This window comes from Rana temporaria, chromosome 4 (assembly GCF_905171775.1).
Source record: "Rana temporaria chromosome 4, aRanTem1.1, whole genome shotgun sequence".
NCBI classification, from domain to species: Eukaryota; Metazoa; Chordata; class Amphibia; order Anura; family Ranidae; genus Rana; species Rana temporaria.
In genome coordinates this window covers 344263897-344287896 of record NC_053492.1, presented here as the reverse complement: position 1 = coordinate 344287896, position 24000 = coordinate 344263897, and the positions used below count along the sequence as shown (strand labels likewise).

The 24000-nt window shown below is 42.2% G+C and overlaps 1 protein-coding gene across 2 annotated transcripts in view; it reads left to right on the top strand.

Moving 5' to 3' along the window:
• Positions 1-24000, top strand: part of CRIM1 (cysteine rich transmembrane BMP regulator 1) — a 945688-nt gene that overhangs the window by 376669 nt on the left and 545019 nt on the right. For both annotated transcript variants that reach the window (XM_040350800.1, XM_040350799.1), the window contains exon 4: positions 10506-10626. In XM_040350800.1, coding sequence (XP_040206734.1) covers positions 10506-10626 — 121 coding nt within the window. The remainder of the gene's footprint in view (positions 1-10505; positions 10627-24000) is intronic.

Genomic DNA, 24000 nt, shown 5'->3' with positions numbered 1-24000 from the left:
CTACAATCTAATGCTGGAGCTCCATCTGAAACCCAACAGTAATTTTTTATATGTTTGGGACAAAAGGAACAATCTCCCTCTCCCTCTGTATGTAGCATTATGCAAATGCATATTTTTATAAATTATTTGATCCAAAGTATTAAGTAACAAATTTATATTTATTTTGAATATAGCCAATGAGAGTTAGCGCTGCTGTCGGGTTGTGATGGAAAATCACACTAACAGGGACTTCGACCTAAAAGAGAAAGGAACACTGGCAACAAGAAAAAGCTTTTGACCAGTACAGAATAACCCCACCCACAATCTGCATGCCTTGGTTTTTGCTAGTGTCCGCAAAAGGGTAGATGTGTTTTTTTTCAGTTTTGATGTTCTGTGCTTTGGAAGAGTTTTCCTCTATAAACAGCTGCTGGCTGATTTATTGCCCGATTTATGAAATTCAGAAAATCTTTCTAGTCAGACAGCTGCACTGGTAGCTTCATGCAAGATATGGGGAGTGGGTGGAACATGACACATGCAGAAACCAGGGAGAGTAGATTTATAACCTGAAAACACCTTTGGGGATATATATATGCCCACCGTGATGGGCAAAGCCTGCATTTAACAGGTAAGAGAGTCATCATGTATCTTTCAGAGATGCTGTGTAAAATGGGGTTATTTTTAGAACACATTCACTTTATACTGTACATTTTTTTTAATTTGGCACTACAACTCAACCACTCAGATCAATTTCAGGTTGATAAGTAAGTGTTACAGTACACTACTTGTCACACACTTTAACACCACTTCCACCTAGAGCCCTATAAGGTAAATAGGTGGTCCTCCTGCCTTTTGCCACAATAATTTATTGCAGGATGGTCTACAACTGGGTTATAACATAGTTCTTCCAGACACACTTTCTTCCTACACATACTTCATATCTCTCACTTTTCTCCGTGAGTACCCCTCAGGGGAATACCATCACTTGTGGCTATGGAGGGAGCTATGAGAATGGGAGCCAATTCTTAACAGGCAAATATAAGCTCTGCTGAAGGTCCGCACAACACTCAAACTCATAGCAACTATGTGCCCCATGCCCCTTGCCCTGGCAGAACCCAGTTTTAACATTGGTCTCAGTGTCAAATTCTATTTTTAGGAATGCAACAAGCAGCCCATGGGACAAGAGCAGATTTATATTTGTCCAGGTCTTGGAAACACATCACCTCTTCAATTTCAATTTTTCAACCGGAGTCAGACCCCAATATGCCTAAAAGATGCTGAATCAGAAAGGAATAAAGAGGATGCCAAGACAGTGTTGGAGGAAGCTGCAGAATATCTGTTGCCACTATATTGAAGATGAGCTTCACGCAATGCATGCCAACATTGAAAAGCTAATTTACTCTATTTGAAAAAGTCCTGGCATTGTGCAAGTTGGCATTCCTCTGTCTGTCCACGCCCACTTTGGGTGCAAAGAGACCTACAGAAATTAGCAAAACATTCCCTGTTCATGAACAGATAGAATGGATTTTTACGCTTCAAAAATGTTTGCTGAACTCTATCAAGCGGGAGAAGTTTGCACAAAAAAAAATGTTATTACTATGGTCGTTCCTTACTCTGTCCTAAACATCCATCTCACTGTACCAATTGAAAATGATTCTGCTAACAGTAAATTTGATATGTGCTAAAAAGTCATTTTTAACCAGCTCTTGTTGCTATTTCTGTATGTCAAACTGCAGCCAACTGGACTAGGCCAATGAATAACCAACATGATCTTGTATTTTAGCATCTTGGTACTGCAGAGCAATTTCAAGTGTCTTTTATTATTATTATTATTATTATTATTATTATACATTATTACAATATAAAGGGAGGCAGTACACCAGCAATACAATTCAATACAAGAGGTTTAGAAGGACCCTGCTGCTGCAAGCTTACAATCTAAGAGGGAGGCGCTGGTCAAACACAATGTAGTAACTGTGAGGGATGAACTGATGAGGGAAGTGGATTTTGTTGTTTGCTGAAGGCAGGATAACAGACAGATTGGGGTAGTGAGTCCTAGAGAATGGGAAAGGCTCTGGAGAAGTCCTGGAGGTGAGCATGGGAGGAGAAGACAAGGGAGCAGGAGGTCTTAGGTGGAGCAGAGAGGGTGGTTTGGGTGATATTTGGGGATACGTGTGGTGATGTAGCTCGAAACAGATTTGTAAATGGCTTTGTATGTTATTTTTATTTTATTAGTTGGGCTATGACGTCTGCAATATTTGGACAGTGATTGGATTTGGGACTTAAAGGACAGGTTCAATGCCAGGATTACACCTAGCAGCACCCTGGCATGGGGGGTGGGACTGATGGGTTGTTTTATTGATCTTGGTGGAGAAGTCGGGTTGGAGGCACAGGCTGGAGGAAAGAAAATTTAGCTCAGTTTTCGAAAGATTGAGTTTGGGGAAGTGGTGTGACATCCATGCTGATATGTCTGTTCATAAGTTAATAATGCGAGAGGAGACTGAAAGAGTGAGGTGAGGAGCAGAGAGATTTGTGTCATCCGCATAGAGGGTGGTACTGAAAGCCATGGGAGTTTATTAACTGACCAAGGGAGGAGGTGTAAATGGAGAAGAGAATGAGATCTTGTGCTCTTCTTACATGTCATCAGACAAATATCAAGAATGATTCTTAACTACATTCTTATGCACAAATTCCTAATGCTGTAGTCGTGAACAAAGGAAGCCGCCTTTAAAAGGCATCACAACTTCCAGTTCTGGCGACGCATGGAAAATAAGCCAATCCCAGCGGCTCCTGCGGAGCGCATACAGCTGCATGTTAAATAAGCCAGCAGCCTCCCCACTGGTTAAAAACCCACATCATTAAAAACTATCAGTACCATCCTGTACTCAGTCATTATGGGATCCCCAGCCTCTCCCTTCTGTCCATGTCCTCACTGCAGGGCACATGCTAATTTGTTTGTGTACTTCTCCCCTGAGCATGTGTACTTCTCCCCTGAGCATTTCTTCCCTATCACACATGAGCAGCCTATGTGACTGTAGAGTCACATTTGAGTACAGTAGGTGCACACGATATTGTGTCAATCTCGCTCCCTTTCTCGGCGAGAGTGGCTTGCCGCGATGGAGACAGCCGTCATAGAAGCGACGGGAGATCCGACTTGGATTCCCGCCAATTCTACACGTGTGCGGCGTTTGTTATGAATCCTGAGGGGGAAGTCCCCGCCGGATTTTAAATAAAAATTCGGCATGGGTTCCCCCCTCAGGAGCATACCGGGCCCTTAGGTCTGTTATGGGTTGTAAGGAGAGCCCCCCTACGCCGAAAAAACGGCGTAGGGGGTCCCCCTACAATCCATACCAGACCCGTATCCAAAGCACGCTACCCGGCCGATCAGGAAAGGAGTGGGGACGAGCGAGCGCCCCCTCTCCTGAGCCCTACCGGGCTGCATGCCCTAATAAGGGGCCCCCAGATACAGGCCCCCCACCCTAAGTGAATGGATATGGGGTACATCGTACCCCTACCCATTCACCTGGAGGAAAAGTGGTAAAAACACAAATAAAAAACACAGGGTATTAAAATATTTTATTAGTCTGCTCCGGAGGCTCCCCCTGTCTTCTTTAGCTCTTTTACCAGGGGGAGCTTCTTCCGATTTCCGGGGGTCTTCTCCTGCTCTCCGGGGTCTTCACCGCTCTTCTGTGACGTCTTCTCTGCTCCGGGGGGTCTTCTTCTATGTTCGCCGCTCTCCGCTCTTGACTCGGCGCACCCCGGTTCTTCCTCCCGCTGTCCGGTGCCTTCTCCTTCTTCCGCTGTTCTGTGACGTCTTCTCCTCTTCTTCCGCTGTTCTGTGACGTCTTCTACTTCTCCCTTCAGGCCGCTGTGCTGTGACTTCTTCTCTTCTCCCGATGCTGACACGTCGCCTCTTCTCGCTGCAATGACTGGTGCGTGGCTTACATCGGATTTATATAGGCCTCACAGTCCCATCATGCTCTGGTACCTACCCATGTGATACCTACCCACGTGGTACCTACCGGAGCATGATGGGACTGTGAGGCCTATATAAGTCCGACGCAAGCCGCGCACCCATCATTGCAGCAAGAAGAGCCCGGCGTGTCAACATCGGGAGAAGAGAAGACGTCACAGCACAGCCGCCTGAAGGGAGAAGTAGAAGACGTCACAGAACAGCGGAAGAAGAGGAGAAGACGTCACAGAACAGCGGAAGAAGGAGAAGGCACCGGACAGCGGGAGGAAGAACCGGGGTGCGCCGAGTCAAGAGCGGAGAGCGGCGAACATAGAAGACCCCCCGGAGCGGAGAAGACGTCACAGAAGAGCGTTGAAGACCCCGGAGAGCAGGAGAAGACCCCCGGATATCGGAAGAAGAAGCTCCCCCTGGTAAAAGAGCTAAAGAAGACAGGGGGAGCCTCCGGAGCAGACTAATAAAATATTTTAATACCCTGTGTTTTTTATTTGTGTTTTTACCAATTTTCCTCCATGTGAATGGGTAGGGGTACGATGTACCCCATATCCATTCACTTAGGATGGGGGGCCGGTATCTGGGGGCCCCCTTATTAAAGGGGGCTCCCAGATTCCGATAAGCCTTCCACCCGCATACCCCGACAACCAACGGCCAGGGTTGTCGGGAAGGGGCCCTGTCCTCATCAACATGGGGACAGGGTGCTCTGGGGTGGGGGGGCCCCGCAGTGCGCCCCCCTGCCCCAGAGCACCCAACCCCCCCATGTTGAGGGCATGCAGCCCGGTACGGCTCAGGAGGGGGGGCGCTCGCTCGTCCCCACTCCTTTCCTGACCGGCCGGGTAGCGTGCTTTGGATGCGGGTCTGGTATGGATTGTAGGGGGACCCCCTACGCCGTTTTTTCGGCGTAGGGGGGCTCTCCTTACAACCCATAACAGACCTAAGGGCCCGGTATGCTCCTGAGGGGGGAACCCATGCCAAATTTTTATTTAAAATCCGGCGGGGACTTCCCCCTCAGGATTCATAACAAACGCTGCACACGTGTAGAATTGGCGGGAATCCAAGTCGGATCTCCCGTCGCTTCTATGACGCGCACGTTGGAATGTGCTGTCACTATTCCAGTGAGTGCGAGATCTCGGCACCATGTCGCAGAGAATCAGCGCGATGCTGTCGTGCTAAAAACACAATATCACAAACACCTACTGTATATACACAGTGGTAAATCACACTCCCCTCCCTCCTCCTCTGTTCACTAAACTGCTAAACACAATGGCCCAGATTTAAGAAGCACTTGCGCCCGCGCAACCATAGGTTGCGCGGCGCAAGTGCTTACTTGCTCCGGTGTAACGAGTGCTCCTGATTCAGGAACCTCGTTACACCGACTGCAGCCTAAGATATGACAGGCATAAGCCTCCTTATGCCTTCATATCTTTGGCTGCATTCTTGCGTTGGCCGCTAGGGGGCGCGGCCATTGTGATCTGTGTCTAGTATGCAAATTGCATACTAACACCGATTAACAAAAGTTGCGCGGGCCCTGCGCACGCAAGGTACGGAGTTTCCGTACGGCGACTTTAGCGCAAGGTTGCTCCTGCTATAGCAGGGGCAGCCAATGCTAAAGTATAGCCGCCCTTCCCGCTCGTGAAATTTAAATTTCACGTCATTTACGTAAGTGATTCGTGAATGGCGCTGGACGCCATTCACGTTCACTTAGAAGCAAATGACGTCGTTGCGATGTCATTTGCCGCAATGCACGTCGGGAAAGTTTCCCGACGGAGCATGCGCTGTTCGCTCGGCGCGGGAGCGCGCCTAATTTAAATGATTCCCGCCCCCAACGGGATCATTTACATTAGGCGCCCTTACGCCGGGCTATTTAGCATACCGCCCGCGCAAGTTACGGAGCTACTGCTCCATGAATCGCGGGCATATCAAAATATTTGCGTGGGCGCAGAGCAAAAATCGTTGCCCTTTGCCCACGCAAATATTGCGCGGATCTACCTGAATCTGGCCCAATATGGGTGGGATGTTACATCTTGATTGATGGAGGCGTTACCTCCCTGTTACGCTAAGACACAGGCTGAAGGTGCGTGACACAACCTGTGACTGTCAGAAATCCGCCCACACCATGTTATTGCCAACAATTAAAGATTTGGTTTTAAATACGTATACATTTGTATGACCATTTAAAACCGTTTTTATTACTCCTGTGTTCCAATAGCTTTTTTTTTTTAAATATGTGACCCGCGACAAATGACTAAAAGCTGGGACAGAGCTTGGTCATGTGACAGATGTATATTGATTGGGGAAAAAAGGGTACTTATTTTTATTTTCTCTAATTTACAATGACATCATCCACATACAGCAAGAGAAGGGATTATGTAAATGTAAAATGTGTTTAGTATCACTTTAACTAGGCTGACAAATCGGGCATTCTGCAATGCATCCACCACAGATGCTCTCTGGTAATTGATGGCAACAAACTCCTACTCTATGCTGATTACCTGTTGGAGGTTTTTAGCAGAGGCAAGGCTTTCAGGAAAATCTGCTCCACACTATTCCAAAAACAAATTAAGTTTACCCTTGCGTATCTGGCTATCCTACATCTACACTTGCCGTGCGGGGACCAACTCAAAGTATGGCAGAAGGCTTCAATCAATCAATACCAAAGCCCCTTGAAAATCTACTTCACGAGAAACCTTGCTCTCTTCATCCTCTTGATTAACACAGCCCCAAAAAAAGACCCTCCAAAGCATCCCAGATCTCCTGTATTAAAACCTTCAGCCACAACTGCCTGGAAAAAATTTGGATGCAAAGAAAAAAAAAACCCAGATAACTTCAGGCGAAATACAGGACTCTGAAAACCTGTGGTGTGGCTGTTTCAAGATGCACAATAAGGAAGCACTTGGAGAAAGATGGGCTGCATGGTCGAGTCGACAGAAGAAAGCCATTACGACACAAATGCCACAAAGTATCCTGCTTACAATACGCCAAAAAGGCACAGAGACGAGCATCAAACCTTCTGGCACAAAGTCATTTGGAGTGATGCAACCAAAATTTTGCTTTTTGGCCACAACCATAAATGCTACATTTAGAGCGAAGTCAACGAGACCTATGATGAAACAGAGGTGGATTGCTGATGTTTTGGGGATGTGTGAGCTACAAAGGCACAGGCAATTTGGTCAAAATTGTTGGCACAATAAATGCAGTATGTTATAAAAAAATACTGGATGGACATTTGCATTTATCAGCCAGGAAGCTGCACATGGGTCATACTTGGACATTCCTACATGACAATGATCACAAAACAAAAGGCCAGGTCAACCTGTCTATGGCTACAGCAGAATAAAATTAAGGTTGGCCATCTCAATCTCCTGACCTCAATATCATTGAGCCACTCTGGGGAGTTCTCAAATGTGCAGTTCATGCAAGACAGCCCAAAAGTTTGCAGGAACTGGAGGCTGTTTCCAAAAGGAATGGGCAGTTTTACCATCTGAGAAGATAGAGCCTTATCCACAAATACCACAAAAGACTTCAAGCTGCCATTGATGTTAAAGGGGGCAATACATTTGTATTAAGAACTGGGGTATGTAAACTTTTGATCTGGGTCATTTGGGTAGTTTGTTGTGATTATGATTTAAACAGACTAAACATAGTTTATTGATAATAAATGGCTTCAGTTAAACACCAACCATGAGTGAAAGTAAGACCGTGTTATCATTCATATTCTCAAAAAAATGGCCGCTTGATAATACAATCCTATAAACCTTATTTGTTTATCTCAAGCACCATACCAATGCGTGCAACTGCACTTGACTTATTTTTTTTTTTTTATATAATCTTTATTTTTCAAAACTTTCAAAGAAAAAACATACATACATACATACAATCGGCCAACATGGCTCAATAAATGGAATAAGACAAATACACTGCATGTCACAACGGATCCTGTATCGGGCATTCAAGTGCAACACAGTGGCATAATACATTTCTAGGGTGCACCTATACCTGGGAATACTTCAGGGGGAATATTTAGCAACATATAAAAGTTTTATATTATAAACCTGCTTCATTGTGGATCACCCTATCCGCCCTACCCAAGCACACCCCTGTGAAAGGTAAACACCTCCACTAACCATAACAAGCAGAACATACCTTCGAGTATCTGACCCACATGCAGTGAGGGAACGGGGAGAGGGAACACAGAGAGGGGTCACACAGACAGACAGACGTAAAAATAAAAAAAATAAAAAAAAGTGAGACAGTACAAAAAAAAACAGGAAATGGAATGGGGGGGGGGGGGGGTGGGAAAGCATCTGCTACGCGCACATCTACGAGTTGAGAAAACTGTGGTAAATCCAGCTAGGCTGTAACAGTCCCCGTCATTATCAGGACCTCCAAGAACACCCCTCCCTCCAGATACGGGCCCCCCGCCAGAGGAGGTCACCCCCGGCCTGGGCTGCCATTTGAAAAGAATGTTCAAGCATAGGTGTAAAGTCAGCCCAAGTCAAAATTCATGGCTTTGAAGAACAAATATTGAAAACCTGATCATTGCTTTACTTCCAGTATATTAATTTAGTTCATATTCTTTTACTTGCACTTGTTAAATTGATCTAACACAGGGATATGCAATTAGCGGACCTCCAGCTGTTGCAAAACTACAAGTCCCATCATGCTATTGCCTCTGAGTGTTATGCTTGTGGCTGTCAGAGTCTTGCTATGCCTCATGGGATTTGTAGTTCTGCAACATCTGGAGGTCCGCTAATTGCATATCCCCGATCTAACATAATAAGAGTTATTACATACAGTAAGACAGCTACATAGAAGCTGTTTTCCTCTCATGTTTCCGTAAAAAAAAAAAAAAACAGTCCTCTGTGTCTCCACAGGGGTTATTTTCTACCCCTAGATCTTTGTTTTGTAATCTGGGACCTCTGGGTGGGTGGTCAAGCGAGGGTGAGGATCCGGTTTTCCTTGCTATGTCTAGGTGCCCCCCCCCTTTTCTTTTTACTCTAAAAGTATCTGCCTCTAGCATTTGAAAAATTTAAGGAAATTATGGTAGCAGCATTTTCCGAGGTGGTATGCAGTAAACAACATAAAATGGTTCCACATATTCCAGTTTTCTTCATTTTTGTGTAATTTTGATGTACAGTACAGATGCAATATGTTCACATTTTTTGGTTTCTTGAACTGTGTGTACCACTTAATGCACATATTTCTGGTTTGGAAACCTCTTGTTAACTTGGAAATGTAGTTTCCCATATATAAAGTAAAAAACAAAACAAAAAAAAGTGTGTTTTTTTAGGTGATATTAAAGTCTTTGTTTTTTTTGTTTAAAAATAATACTAATATATATATATATATATATATATATATATATATATATATATATATATATATATATATATATATATATATATATATATATATATATATATATATATATATATATATATATATATATATATATATACACACACACATACATACCTGCTCTGTGCAGTGGTCTTGCACAGAGCAGCCCAAATCTTCCCCCTCTGCTCGGGTCCCTTGCTGGTGCTTCTGGTCACTCCCATCTGCCGAGTGCCCCCACAGCAAGCAGCTTGAAATGGGGGGCATCCGAGCCAAGCCGCTGCTCTGAGTGTTCATATAATCAAAGCTTGGCCCCATCCCCTCTCTCTCTCTTCATTGGCTCACTTAAACAGCAGTGGGTGCCTGTGGTGCCGCTGCTGTTTTATCAGCCAATCAGGAGGGCAGCATAAAATGCAGTAAAGTGGATGTCAATTTGAAACAATTGTTTTAAATTAATGCTTGTACCTTTTAGTGTATAGCATTTCATGTCATCTGAGTTAATCCAGCTCTAAGCAATCCTCCTATCTTTTTTCAGTAAGATACAAATGAAGACACACAGAGACATAGGTGTCTGTTTCTTTCCACTTGCTGTGACAGGCAGATGATTTTCTTATTTCATATACGAGCGTGAGAGAGACTTTCTGTGTACTCCACACCCCCTCCTTTCTTCTCCAGCTCTCCCAGGATTGGCTACTCCACACCCCAGCATGATTGGGCATATTAAAGTCATGTGTTGCCTTTCCTGGGTTTTGAATGGATGTTGGTGATCATGGGGCATAATCCTCGAGACCAGCAGAAGTTCAGTGTAAGAAATACACATGAGAAAATATATGTTGCCAAGGGGAATGTAAAGTTGAGCGGGGAGTCTACTGATGTCACAACTTTGCCCACCAAGCTCCAGACAGCAGACACCTCCACAGAATCCAGAGTTTTGCAGGGCTACACACAGAAAAAAAGGAGATATTTGACAGGTAAGGATACATACAGGAGGCATGTATATCCTTAGAGAGTGGGTTTACATCCACTTAAAAAAAATAAAAAAATAAAAAAACCTTCTGCCTTTAGAACCACTTTAACTTTGTAACCTTTGGAATACAGTATATATACTGTGTGGTTGTGTGTATGTGTGTATACATTTTCATGTATAGACAAAGCAAGTCTCTCTATTCAGTCTTGTATTGCCCACTGCATGCTTCACATTGTAACTTGAATTTTTTCTTTTAAGTTTTTAGCGTTGATTGCAGTACCGTGGAGTGCCCTCCAGTTCAACAAGTTGTGTGCCCTCCAGACAGCTATGAAACCCAAGTCCGTCTGACAGCTGATGGATGCTGCACATTACCAACAAGGTCTGTTCATGATAAACCATTGGTTGCTTATTCAGATAAACCTGGGTGCATTTATTTATACAGTCAGTGTGTAATATCTATACTACAATGTGTTCTCACAGCTAAAAAACTGAAGTTTCTCATATCAGCCTGCACACATTATAATGACAATAATAATTACCCTCGTACTGATAACTTTCAGCTAAAAGTATCACACTGATGGATCCAAATTGTCTCATTCTTCAATATGTAAGAATATCTTTGGGATTTATCAACTTGATGTTCTTAAAACTTCTCTACACTTGTGGTGCACTCTGTAGAGTGATCCACAGCGAATCACTATCCAGAGGGTGTTTGACAGGCAGTGAGGAGGCATTATGTTGCCGCCTCACTTCCTGTTTTAACCTAAAAAAAACTCACATTCATAAGGTTCTAGCACAGCCCTATTAAGTTGAATGCTTTTGTGTTTGGCAGTCAGTACTGTCTTTGAAGCTTAAGGGTGAGCAGATGGAGGAAGTAACCACCGTTCCCTGTAGTTAGGCCACAAGACTGGTACTGACCTCTGTAGGGAATAATCCTGTGTTCAAGGACCCAGTGAAAAGGAGTTTGGAGGCCCTTATCAAGGCCCTCTTCTCCCACAATGTAATCTGCTGCTGTTATAGTGTGCCAGACTTGTGCTCCCTGGTCTAGACACATGGCCTGAGATCTTAAAGTGGAGTTCCACCCATAAATATAACATTACATCAGTAGTTTTAAAAAAATGTCATTAGTCCTTTAAGATTTTTTTTTTTTTTTAGACGCCTTCAAAGTGTTGTTGCTAGGCAGAATAGTTAATCTTCCCACTTCCTGCACCTAGGTGCTTAAGCTTCCTAACCTACACCGCACAGACTCCTGGGAATGTAGTGGGTGTAACTTTCCAGGAGTCTGTGCACTCCCCAGTCTCGAAGAATCATGTGACTTTGACAGTACAGGTGCTGAAACCTGATCTAGAAACCTGATCTGAAACCTATTACACTGCTTGTGCAGCACTGAGCATGTGCAAGATCTGCAAGGCTGAAATCCAGGAAGTCATACAGTCTGGCTTCATGATGCCCACACTTAAGATGGCCCCAGTCAATTTCTATTTTATAAAGTGTCTAAATGCTCTAACAACCTAACAAAACTGACCTTAGTTTACAAACTAACTTTACTAGAATACATTAAGCTTGTGTATTACAGGGGTATTTATATATATAAAAAGTGAAATTGTGGCCGGAACTCCACTTTAATAGAATTCTAACTTCTGCCTTCCTCCACAGACAATTAGACCAGGGGCTTTACAATACTGTGTTAAAGGATTGGTAGATACATTTTGACAGGTTTCCAGGATGAGTTTGCATTCTTTCCACATTTGCAGGATCCTTCTGCTAAATGCTGGTTATCAGAACTATAAATGCCATGAATGGCTAGCCTTTGAGGTTGGATGCTTGTTTGCTTTCTTTAGATTATTTAAAGGATCACAGGTGGTAAGGGCACTCTCCTTACCCAGGAAAAGACCTTGGTAGATCTTTTATTTTTGAGATTAAAGGATAATTACCTTACAGATTTTTCTGTAAAGGGGAACTTACACTTGACCCCCCCCCCCCCCCCCCCTCCAGTCCCGCTGACCTGCAGCGTGGCGATCTCCCATTCTGAGCCCCGGTATAGCTGCATTCTAATTGGTCAGCGCTGTCACATGGGCGGCACCGACCAATCAGAACCTGCATAACCCGTCCTCTCAGCGGGGAAGAAGAATGAAAGCTGCAGGGATTTATAAGCCCCAGACCCCTGAGGCAGCTATACCAGGGCTCAGAACGGGAGATTGCTGTGCTGCAGATCAGCAGGACTGGGGGGGGGGGGATAAAGAGGGGGTCCTGTGTAAGTTCACCTTACAGATTTTTCTGTAAAGGTGAACTTACACTTTAAACATGGTTCCCTTCATAAACCTCCCAGTTTTAAATCTAAGCCAGGAACATTTTTCATAAGAAGACAAGGTCTTCCAAAACAGCCATTGTTTTGTTCTAATGCAATTTCTCTGCTAAAAGACCACCCCCCCCTTTCCCTGTCAGTCAGTGTCAACAGGAGACTGCAGACTCTGCAGTGCTTTTCTATATGGATATGGATCTTCAACCTTCAATTTTGAAAACAATGCAATATTTTTTACTTTTTGCTATAATAAATATCCCCAAAAACTATATATATTTTTTTCCTCAGTTTAGACCGATATACGTATTCTTCTACATATTTTTGGTAAAAAATAAATCACAATAAGTGTTTATTGATTGGTTTGTGCAAAATGTATAGCGTCTACCAAATAGGGGATAGTTTTATTGCATTTTTATTAATATTTTTTTTCTAGTAATGGCGGCGATCAGCAATTTTTATTGTGACTGCGACATTATGGCGGACACGTTTGACACTATTTTGGAACCATTGTAATTTTTACAGCGAACAGTGCTATAAAAATGCACTGATAACTGTGTAAATGACACTGGCAGTCAAGGGGTTAACCAGGAGGGGCGCTGTAGGGGTTAAGTGTGCCCTAAGGGAGTGATTCTTTCTGTGGGAGGGCATGGCTGGGCATGTGACGTCACTGATCATCGTCCCCTTTGACGGGGAACAGACAATCATTGACAGGCTCACTAGGAAGCACGGGGAGAGGTTTGTTTACACTTAACTCTCCCCGTTCTTCCTCTCTGTGACCCCATTGCGGGACACCGGCGGCAATTGGGTCCGCTGTTCCCACGAGGACTGTCACAGAGAAGAGGACCGGGTCGTGAGTGTGCCGCCGGCGGCACACTCGTGACTCAGGACTGGGATCTTAAAGAGGATGTACGCCCTTGTGCCCAGCAGTGCCATTTTGCCGACATATATCGTCATGCAGCGGTCCTCAATCGGTTAAAAAAATATATATATACACAACACACACACACACAGTTGTGCTCAAAAGTTTGCATACCCTTGCTGAAATTGTGGACATTTTGGCATTAATATTAAAAATATGACTAATCATGCCAACAAACTGTCTTTTATTTAAGGGTGACCATCACATGAAGCCATTTATTATTGCAACATTTTTGGGATCCTTTTTAAATCATAATAAAAAAAAAATCATCCAAATGAACCCGGTCAAAAATGTACATACCCTGGGATTTTTGGCCTTGTTACAGACACAGAAGGTGGCACACACGGGTTAAAATGACAATCAAAGGTTAATTTCCCACATTTATGGCTTTTTAAATCACAATTAGTGTCTATGTATAACTAGTCAAGGAGTTTGTGAGCTCTCATATGGGTGCACTAAGCAGGCCAGACACTGAGCGAAGAGGAGGTAGACAAGAACAGTCAAAAGGCCTGTGCAACAAGGTAATGAAACTTTACAACAATAGAAAAGGATATAAAAAGAACTTCCAGTAACCAGTATGAGAGCGTGAGAGCAATAACACCAAATTTAACACACATGCTCCCCATTCAGACCTGAGACCTTGTAACACATGACAACGAGGAGGGAAAATGGCTAATTGGGCACAATTTCTGTACTCACTTTTGTTGCCAACAGTTCAGACATTAATGGCTGTGTGTTGAGTTATTTTGAGGGGACAGCACATTTACACTGTTATACAAGTTGTACACTCACTACTTACATTGTAGCAAAGTGTCATTTCTTCATTGTTGTCACATGAAAATATATAACATATTTACAACAATGTGAGGGGTGTACTCACTTTTGTGAGATACTGTATGTGTGTGTATATATAGATAAATATACACATGTGTTATTTTGCACCTCCGCCTGCAGTGGGCATGCATCACTTCTGATGTGATTATTCACAGCAAAAGCCGATCTGCGTGTGCCAGGCACTGGATGTCCGCTGTCACACACCAATCATCTGTAATACAACACAGAACTGAGATCTCCCTATGTAAACAAAGCAGATCTGACAGGGTAGGGAGGTATGGACAGAGTTTATTGTCATTGAAATGCATGATCCCCAAGATTTGCTCACATAGTGTACTGGTCATGGAGGCACAGAACATGGGTATGTGGTGAATTGGATCAGTGGACCAATATGACCACAACTCACTCTTTTTAACTATGCCCATGAGGAAGGTCTTAAATTTGGAGACCATGATAGGTCTCCAATCTCTGGCAAGGGTCAACTGAGGATTAGCGGCAATGAATTGACCAGCATACAAATTGCTTTGGTCAACAATAGATCTATAGCGATCTTCCGTGAAAAGCAGCGAATAAAAATCAAGTGACGGAAACCCGGTGCCACCGGTATGCGGATCGCACATAGGTGTAGAAGAGATCCTATCTAATAAGATTCTGGAAGACTGATTATCCGGAGATTGTTCCTGCAGGAGCGATTTACCAGGTCTTCAAGCTTTTCATGAATGATGGAGTTAATTTGGAAGTGTTACTGAAGAGTGGCATTGTTTGGATATAGCTCATCCTCCAGGACATAGATGTGCATTCCTCCTCAGTCTGCAGGCCTGGTCCCCTGATTCCTTTTGCAGTTGCTCAATATCCGTGGCTATGGCTTTGTCCAACGCTGTGGTGATAGTGGCTGAAAGGAGGGCTGCCACTGCCTGGGATATCTTTGGCATGGTAATGGTTCGCATTCAGCCACTTCTGGTGGGAGCATGTCCATGCTCTCTGGCCCACTAGCAGTCCCACCGGCCATCTTGTATTCCCCTGTTGTGGGGCTCGATGCCGAGGAACAAGGGAGAGACAGCAAGCTGGAGTCGGTGAGAAAGTGTTCTATACAGTGGATGGTGTCCAAGGCAGGCCACAATGGCAGGGCTGTCCCGAGCGTTTGTATGTGGTATAGTGACAGGCTTGCATGGAGCTGCTGTTTCTCACTGCTCTTGGTGCAGTATGAGGGCTAATGGTTTAGAAAAAATAATGTGCTGCTTTCAGGTCTGTCACTTTGCCTATGCAGTTGCAAGTTATGGAAAAAAAAATCTGCTTTATGCAGTCTAGGCAAAAAATGAATAACGGAAACGGTCAAGAGACAAACCTGGAATAATACATTGTCATTTATGTTTTCTGTTAACTGTGAAAGAAAACTGTCTGTAGCCCACATGTAATTCAAAATAATCAATTTGGAAAATTTCACAAAGTATTAATCATCTCTGTGACAGATTTATAACCAGGCTGTTAATGGCCTAATTTTATAAAGCGCTGAAACAAGCTCTGGGGAGAGTTTACAATATGGCTGTTCAGTAAATCTCCAACCCGATAACAAGAAAAGAAGAATAAAATCTATCCTATCTATCTATCTATCTATCTATCTATCTATCTATCTATCTATCTATCTATCTATCTATCTATCTATCTATCTATCTATCTATCTATCGCATACAGATTCTGTAAGGAGGAAAGGGAGGACAAAGAAGTACTATACATAATCTGTTGCAATTAAAACACATCCCCCATTTAGTAATGTATATTGGATTTGCCATAAAGAAGGACATGTAATTTCATGTCTTGATATTTTTTTATAGCTCTTTCATAGTTCAATAGTTAGGTTAAATTTGAAAAGTTATTAAACATAACAACATAAAATGTACAGTCAAATAAATCTTGGATACAAAATTGTTACTGCAAACGCCAACAAGTGATGATGTGGTCTAATAGACAATATATAAGAGAGATAACAGTGTCCAAGCACCATAGTACTGCTGGTAATATGGGAATTGTGAATCACTACATCAGTGAGCATAAGCCATTGGCAGGACTTTGCTATTTAAAAAAAAAATTGTGCCTGTGTGTTCCTGTATTATCTTACATAATCACAGCCAGTCTGATTCATTTGCCCAATGCTTGTGATAGGTTTACAAGAAGTTGGCTATAATATGGGTATTGTATCAACTCTTTTGAACAGTAGCTCTAGGTTTTCGGCCTTGTATCTTAATAATTATTAGATATACAGTGTGTGTGTATGTGTGATTTTTATGAGAATCACAATTTGCTTGTGGTGCAATATCATCTTTCACATTATACTGTTCAAAAAAATAAATAATTGGGCTAACTTTACTGTTTATATATATATATTTTTTTATTATTCATTATATATATATATTTTTTTTATGAGTGAGTGAGAAACTTGTAAAGCGCAACACATGCAAACTGTATCGCCTCTGGGCGCTGTTTCCATTTTCATGGGCAAGGAAACCCCTTGACCTCAAAAGAGATGGGTTTTAATCTGTCTTCTGAAGGCCAAGTGGTCCGACTCCAGCCGGATGTTAGTTGGTAGTGCATTCCACAGGCGATGTGCAGTGTGTTTAAAAACCACTGCACAAATATGGTGTGACATGAAATGTTTCAACAACCACCATTTTATTCTCTAGGGTCTCTGCTAAAATTAAATATATCATGTTTGGGTGTTTTAGCAGAAAATTATTTTTGCTTGTAAACCACAAATGTCAGAAAAGGTTTGGTCTTTAAACTTTATCTACACGCCAGAGTTCTTGCCTTTGATAAAAGAACAAAGAGATACTTTGTTTCAGTTATTAGCATGTTGTAAAACTTGGCAGGCTACCTGGATTTTTTTCCCCCCAGCTATGAGAACTGTCTGCACTTGTTAGAAAGATTGTGATATATATATATATAGTTCAGGGCTTGTTTAAAGGTGAAATAAAGCCAAAGCTTTTTTGGCCCTATTTCTCCTGTAGGTCACAGGAGTGCAATTCATTCTGCACTCCTGTGACAGATATTCAATCGACAGCGAGCTAAAGCTATTCTTGAACCTCTGAAGCAGTGTTCATGTGTTCAGTATGATCTTTATAATTGTTTTACCGTTTTATGAGCCTGAAGAGCAATTGTCAGATTTTGCGACTTCAATAAAACTCAAACCTTCAAACATCTCCTATTATTTTTTTTGTCAATTGGCAACATTTTGGGCTGACTACATATTTCTTTTTTCATATATCCAGATGAACCCATCTGGATATAGGAAATAGGATAAAGGAGGACTTCAAACATCCCTTTTTTTTTCCATTGCTCAGGGGTCCACAATTTGTGCAGTTTTGAGCATAGGCCTAGGATAAATGGTTTCTAAATGGTGTCCCTCCCTTGAAAGAATGTTACCCCAACATTTCATATTTCTGATGTGTCTGCTGCACCATGTACTTGTATGGAAAGTATCCTGTTATCTTTGTATTGCTTCCTTTAAATTCAAGCTCTCTAAACATAAACTTTTCGCTGTAAAGATTTCCGTGATGCATTAATTCTGTAAATGTTTTGGAGGCTGTCCTTCTGTGATATTTATTTCAGGTACTTACAGTTGTGCTCATAAATTGACATGCCCTGGGAGAATTTATAATTTATTGGCCATTTTTTCAGGGAATATGAATGATGACACAAACATTTCTTTCACTCATGGTTAGTGTTTTGCTGAAGCCATTTTATTATCAATCAACTGGGTTTACTCTTTTTAAATCATAATGGCAACAGCAACTACCCAAAATGACCCTGATCAAAAGTTTATATACCCTGGTGATTTCAGCCTGATAACATGCACACAAGTTGACATATAGGGGTTTGAATGGCTATTAAAGATAACCATCCTCATATGTGATCTGTTTGCTTGTAATTAGTGTTTGTGTGTGTGTGTATAAAAGGTCAATGGGTTTATTGACTCCTGACAGACCCTTGCATCTGTCATCTAGTGCTTGTCAAAGGATCTGCGGGAAAAGGTAGTTGAATTGTATAAAACCGGAAAGGGACATAACAAGGTATTCAAGGAATGAGGAATGCCAATCAGCAGTGTCCAAACTCTAATCAAGAAGTGGAAAATTATGGACTATATAGGGCTGCAAGGTGGCTCTCATCTGTCGGGAGGCCGTCTATATATGGCCTCCGGCCGCGCGCCACTGAGGGACGCGGGCGTGCCGCCGGCGTCGCGTGCCCGCCGCATCACACAGGTGCCAATGCACTGTTCGCTTTGTAAATGTGAATGGTCCCAAAAATGTGTTAAGTGTCCGATGTGTCCGCTGTAATATCGCAGTCGTGACAAAAATCGCAGATCGACGCCATTACTAGTAAAAAAAAAAAAAGGTAATAATTCTATCCCCTATTTTGTAGGCGTTATAACGTTTGCGCAAACCAATCACTATACACTTATTGTGATTTTTTTTTTTTTACCAAAAATATGTAGAAGAATACGTATCGGCCTAAACTGAAAAAAAAAAAAGATATATATATATATTTTTTTAAATGGGATATTTATTATAGCAAAAACTAAAAAATATAGTGTTTTTTTCAAAAATTTTGCACTATTTTTGTTTATAGCGCAAAAAAAAAAAAAAACAGGTGATCAAATACCACCAAAAGAAAGCTCTGTCTGTGGGGAAAAAAATGGATGTCAATTTTGTTTGGGAGCCACATCGCACGACCGCGCAATTGTCATTCAAAGCGTGACAGTGCCGAAAGCTGAAATTTTGCCTGGGCAGGAAGGGGGTAATGTGCCCAGTAAGCAAGTGGTTAAGAACTGGGGTATGTAAACTTTTGATCAGGGTCATTTGGGTAGTTTCTGTTGTCATTATGATTTTAAAGGAGTGAACACATTTGATATTAAATGGCTTCAGCCAAACACTATGGGTGAAAGAAAAGTTTGTGTTATCATTCATATTCTCTGAGAAATGGCCAAGAAATCATAAATTCTGCCACTGTATGTAAACTTATGAGCCGATACCAAAAATGAAAAATACATTAGGCTAAAACCGATACCAACAATTACCAATACCAAAAATTACTGTATATATTTTAAAGAAAATATATTGTTATATTTGAAATAAAACTAATACATTTTTATTTAACACATTGCTAATAGTAATAGCAAAATTTCCATGCGGTGCACCTCTGTCAAAAACTGCAGATATGGTACAGGAGATGGTCAGAGACTGCAGACGTGGTACAGGAGATGGTCAGAGACTGCAGATGTGGTACAGGAGATCAATGCAGTCTCACCAGTGTCCATCATATGCAGCCTCACCAGTGTTTGTCAAATGCAGCCTGGCAGTGGATGGTGTCAGTGTGTTTTTTTATTTAAAATGTTATTATTTTTTCCAATTAATTTTTTTAATTTATTGCAATTCTTTTTTTTTTTTTTTTTTAGCCCTGTTGGCGGCTTTGGTGAGATATCAGGAGTTTTAACAGACCCCTGACATCTCCCCTTTGACACAGAGACAAGGACAGAGGCTAGGGATTCTCCAGTCCCTTTCTCTGCATCCCCAGCTGCGCTGAAAATGAATGCAGAGGAGACAGCGACTCCTCTCCATTCATAAAGACATCATAATTACAAGTTACACTGTTTCAGTTATGTGAATGGACAGAGTCAGTAATCACTGGCTCTGTTTATTCGTAAAAGACATGAGCTGTGTTTACCAGCTCCTATCTCCACTCTCCACCCTGACAGATCGAGTAGAGGGGACAGAGGGGGACATGGAGCACAGAGGGGGACAGCAGAATGGAGAGGGATACAGAGGGGGACTGGAGGAGGATAAGAGGGCAGTCAGCGGTGATCGGTGCAGTGTTATTATGCCTATAGGATTTGGACGGTAGGGATCCGGTTCTTCAGGGTCCTTACCTTTTTTGACCACATTCCCTTTTAGACCTCTAACAACATAGGTCGGTCTAAGTATTTAAAAAATAAAATAAAATCAGATGAGTATACATGAGGACCTGAGGCTTTGTTGTTGGCTAAGCCTTTAATCAGCTGGGAGACTTTGTCTCTTGTAATGGTCGCATTTAACCACTTTAGCCCCGGACCATTTTGCTGGTCAATGACCGGGTCACTTTTTGCGATTCGGCACTGTGTTGCTTTAACTGACAATTGTGCGACGTGGCTCCCAAACAAAATTGGCGTTCTTTTTTTACCCACAAATAGAACTTTCTTTTGGTGGTATTTGTTCGCCTCTGCGGTTTTTATTTTTTGCATTATAAACAAAAATAGAGCGACAATTTTGAAAAAAAAAATATGAATATTTTTAAAAAAAATTCTGTAAAAAAAAATATATATATATATAAAAAACAATTTTTTTCCTCAGTTTAGGTCAATACGTATTCTTCTACATATTTTTCGTAAAAGAAATCGCAATAGGCGTTTATTGATTGGTTTGTGCAAAAGTTATAGCGTCTACAAAATAGGGGATAGATTTATGGCATTTCTATTTATCTTTTTTTTTTAACTATTAATGGCGACGATCTACGATTTTTATCGGGACTGCGACATTATGGCGGACACTTCGGACACTTTTGACACATTTTTTGAACTTTTGGCATTTTAATAGCGATCAGTGCTATAAAAATGCATTGATTACTGTAAAATCACTGGCAGGGAAGGGGTTAACACTAGGGGCGATCAAGGGGTTATGTTCACTAAAGTGTGTTCTAACTGAAGGGGGGGGAGTGGGACTGACTAGGGGAAATGACAGATCGCTGTTCATACATTGTATGAACATGCGATCAGTTATTTCTCCCCCTGATTACACACACAGCTCCCGTTTCTCGCTCTTTAACGAGCGATTGCGGGTGCACGGCGGTGATCAAGCACGCAGGACACTTGCATTGGCACCAGGGGCGAGCAGGTGGCGCGCACGCGCCCCTAGTGGCTGCAATGCGAAATCACATTATATTTCGTGATTTTGTGCAGCCGAGCCGACCTGCCACCGTAAAACTACTAAATATGTACTTTGGAATGGGGTAACTCTAGGAGTGTGAGTTTATCTAGGACTGCCGTAGCTGATGCATGATTTATCAGGTTTTTGGCATATAACGCTAAGTAAAAGGTCATTTTGCTTTTAGAGGTTTCATATTAGGAGATTAGAGGGATCCAGTATGGTCCCATAGGTTTTTTATTATGTGTAGGAAGGTGTGTCCCTTTACATAATCTAGCTAGTTTTCTTGCCTTTTTACCATGTTTATGGAGAAAAAGTTCTATGCAGAAAAGTTTGGTGATTTCACGTTTCTTTACCCACAATTCAAATTGGCTTTTAGCAGCGTGACATGTTTACCTGAGTTTCGGGGTATTATGTTGAAGGAGGGACCTTTTGGGATTCCTTAAGGTTGGTGCTCGCCATTTTGAACTGAAATAATGTTTCTATGAGCGGCAAACTTAAGATATGTTTTGTCTGAAAAAGGCTTTTCTGGCTTCCCAAAACAGATTGGGATTGTTTTTATGGGACAAGTTAAATGATTCATATTCAGGCCAGGCCTGACTTATAGTGCATCAAAAGTCCTCATTGTTGACTAGGTGTAATGGGAACCTCTGCATGCAAAGATTTCCTTGGGAACTTACCGTATATATTCGAGTATAAGCTGAGTTTTTCAGCACATTTATTTTTTTTGTGCTGAAAATGCCCCCCTCGGCTTATACTCGAGTCACCTTTTTGCGCCGATCTCCCGGACTTTGGGGACCCGGTACCGGCCGTAGGTCCCCAAACTTGGCACACATGTAGCCCCACTCTTCCTCTACAAGTATGCACAGTTTGTTGTCTGGGGACCTATGGCTGGGGAGCACCAATTTTTCAAAGCCGGGTACCCCTTCCATAGACTCCCATGTTAAACGTCAATCTAGTCATGGGCACAGTGAGGCATGGGCACAGTGAGGCATGCACATAAACACAATGAGGCAAAGTGCGGCACAGTGAGGCATGCAGATGGACACCCTAGGCTTATACTCGAGTCAATACATTTTCCCAATTTTTTGTGGTAAAATTAGGTGTCTCGGCTTATATTCGGGTCAGCTTATACTCACGTATATAAAATATGTTATTCAATACTACTGATACTGAGATATGGTTAGATATGGCTAATTTGTTGATATTGGCCTCATGGACATGTTGCACTAATTTAACAGAGCAAAATAAATAGTCTAGCAAAAGTCTTGTGCAGGAGAGAGAAGTAAAGTAGGTAGTGTAGGGTTTATTTTCATTGAATGACTTGTCTTCCTCTGTGTTCTTGATCATGTTGAAGTCTCCTCCTACCAGATGAGGTATGTGTGGGGTGACCATTAATTCACTTCTAACAAATCTTAAAATGTTCTTCTTAGATGGGTGTAAATATTAGTAATTTTAAAGTCTTGGAATTGTGTGTTTACCTGGACTGTGATTAGATGACACTGACTATCAGTATCTATAGATAAGTTTGTAGGGGGGGGGGGGTTGTGTATTAGTATAATGACAGCTAAGTTGTAGCCTAATTCCGCTAATCCTACTGCTTTGCCCACTCAGAGCTTTTACATACAGTGGAGGTGAAAGTAAACGCGGGATGAAGGGTGTATTTGCAGATAGAGAATCTTGGGAATGACTGTTCTTTACGAAACATGAGACTCCCTATGGCATAAGCAAAATAACCTTAAAAAGAGGTTGGCTATACCCAATCTGATTTGTTGGATCCGCTTGGGTACAATCGGCCTACCCATAGATGGATCAAATATCGTCCGAACCCTGCTGAACCAGCTGAATTTTGATCCGCATGGATGGCTGGCTTTACTGATTCCTTTATCCACACAAGCACGGCAGATGCAGGAATCCTCCTGCTGGGGCATTTTATTCTGACAGCAGGGACTCTCCATTGTCAGAGTACAGTGAAACCTCGGTTTAAGAGTAACTTGGTTTGAGAGCGTTTTGATTTGCGAGCAACTTTAAAAAAGAAAAAAAAAATCTGAATTGGTTTGCGAGTGTTGACTCGCAAGACAAGCAAAATTCAAGCTAAACAGGCCTGCTGTACCTCATTTGCATGATGTACAGGGGCACAGAAGCCGAGCAGAGCAGAAAATAGGCCTGCAGTACCTCATTTGGCCTAAGGTGCGGTGGCACAGTAGCCGAGAAAAGCCGGACATTGGCCTGCAGTACCTCATTTGGTCTGAGGTACTGGGGGCGCATTAAACAAGCCAAAGTGTCTTTGAGCCTTTTCGGATGTTTTCGGTGCTCTCTGGCACAACCCCCCCCCCCCCAAACACCTCTGGCCGCATTCGGTATTTCATCCCATTGAAGTCAATGTGGAACAAATTATTTTCATTTCCATTGACTTTGATATGCGAGTACTTTGGATTACGAGCATACTCCTGAAACGGATTATGCTTGTAATCCGAGGTTCAACTGTACATTGATCAGTGCTACAGCCAATTGATAATAGATTTTCAGCAAGTCTATTTGACAGAAGTAGATTGTTAAAGGGCTACATGCAGATCAAATACTCAGTGTAACACCGAATCATGTTCTATTCCCCTATACTAAATTACATTTATTTGGTAAGCCATGTCCTTTGTAGATTTTTTTTTTTTTTAATATACAAGACACTGGCTGTTTTCCTAGTCTCAAGCAACTTGTTTGAATTCATCACACACAATGAAGACCTGAAGTCTT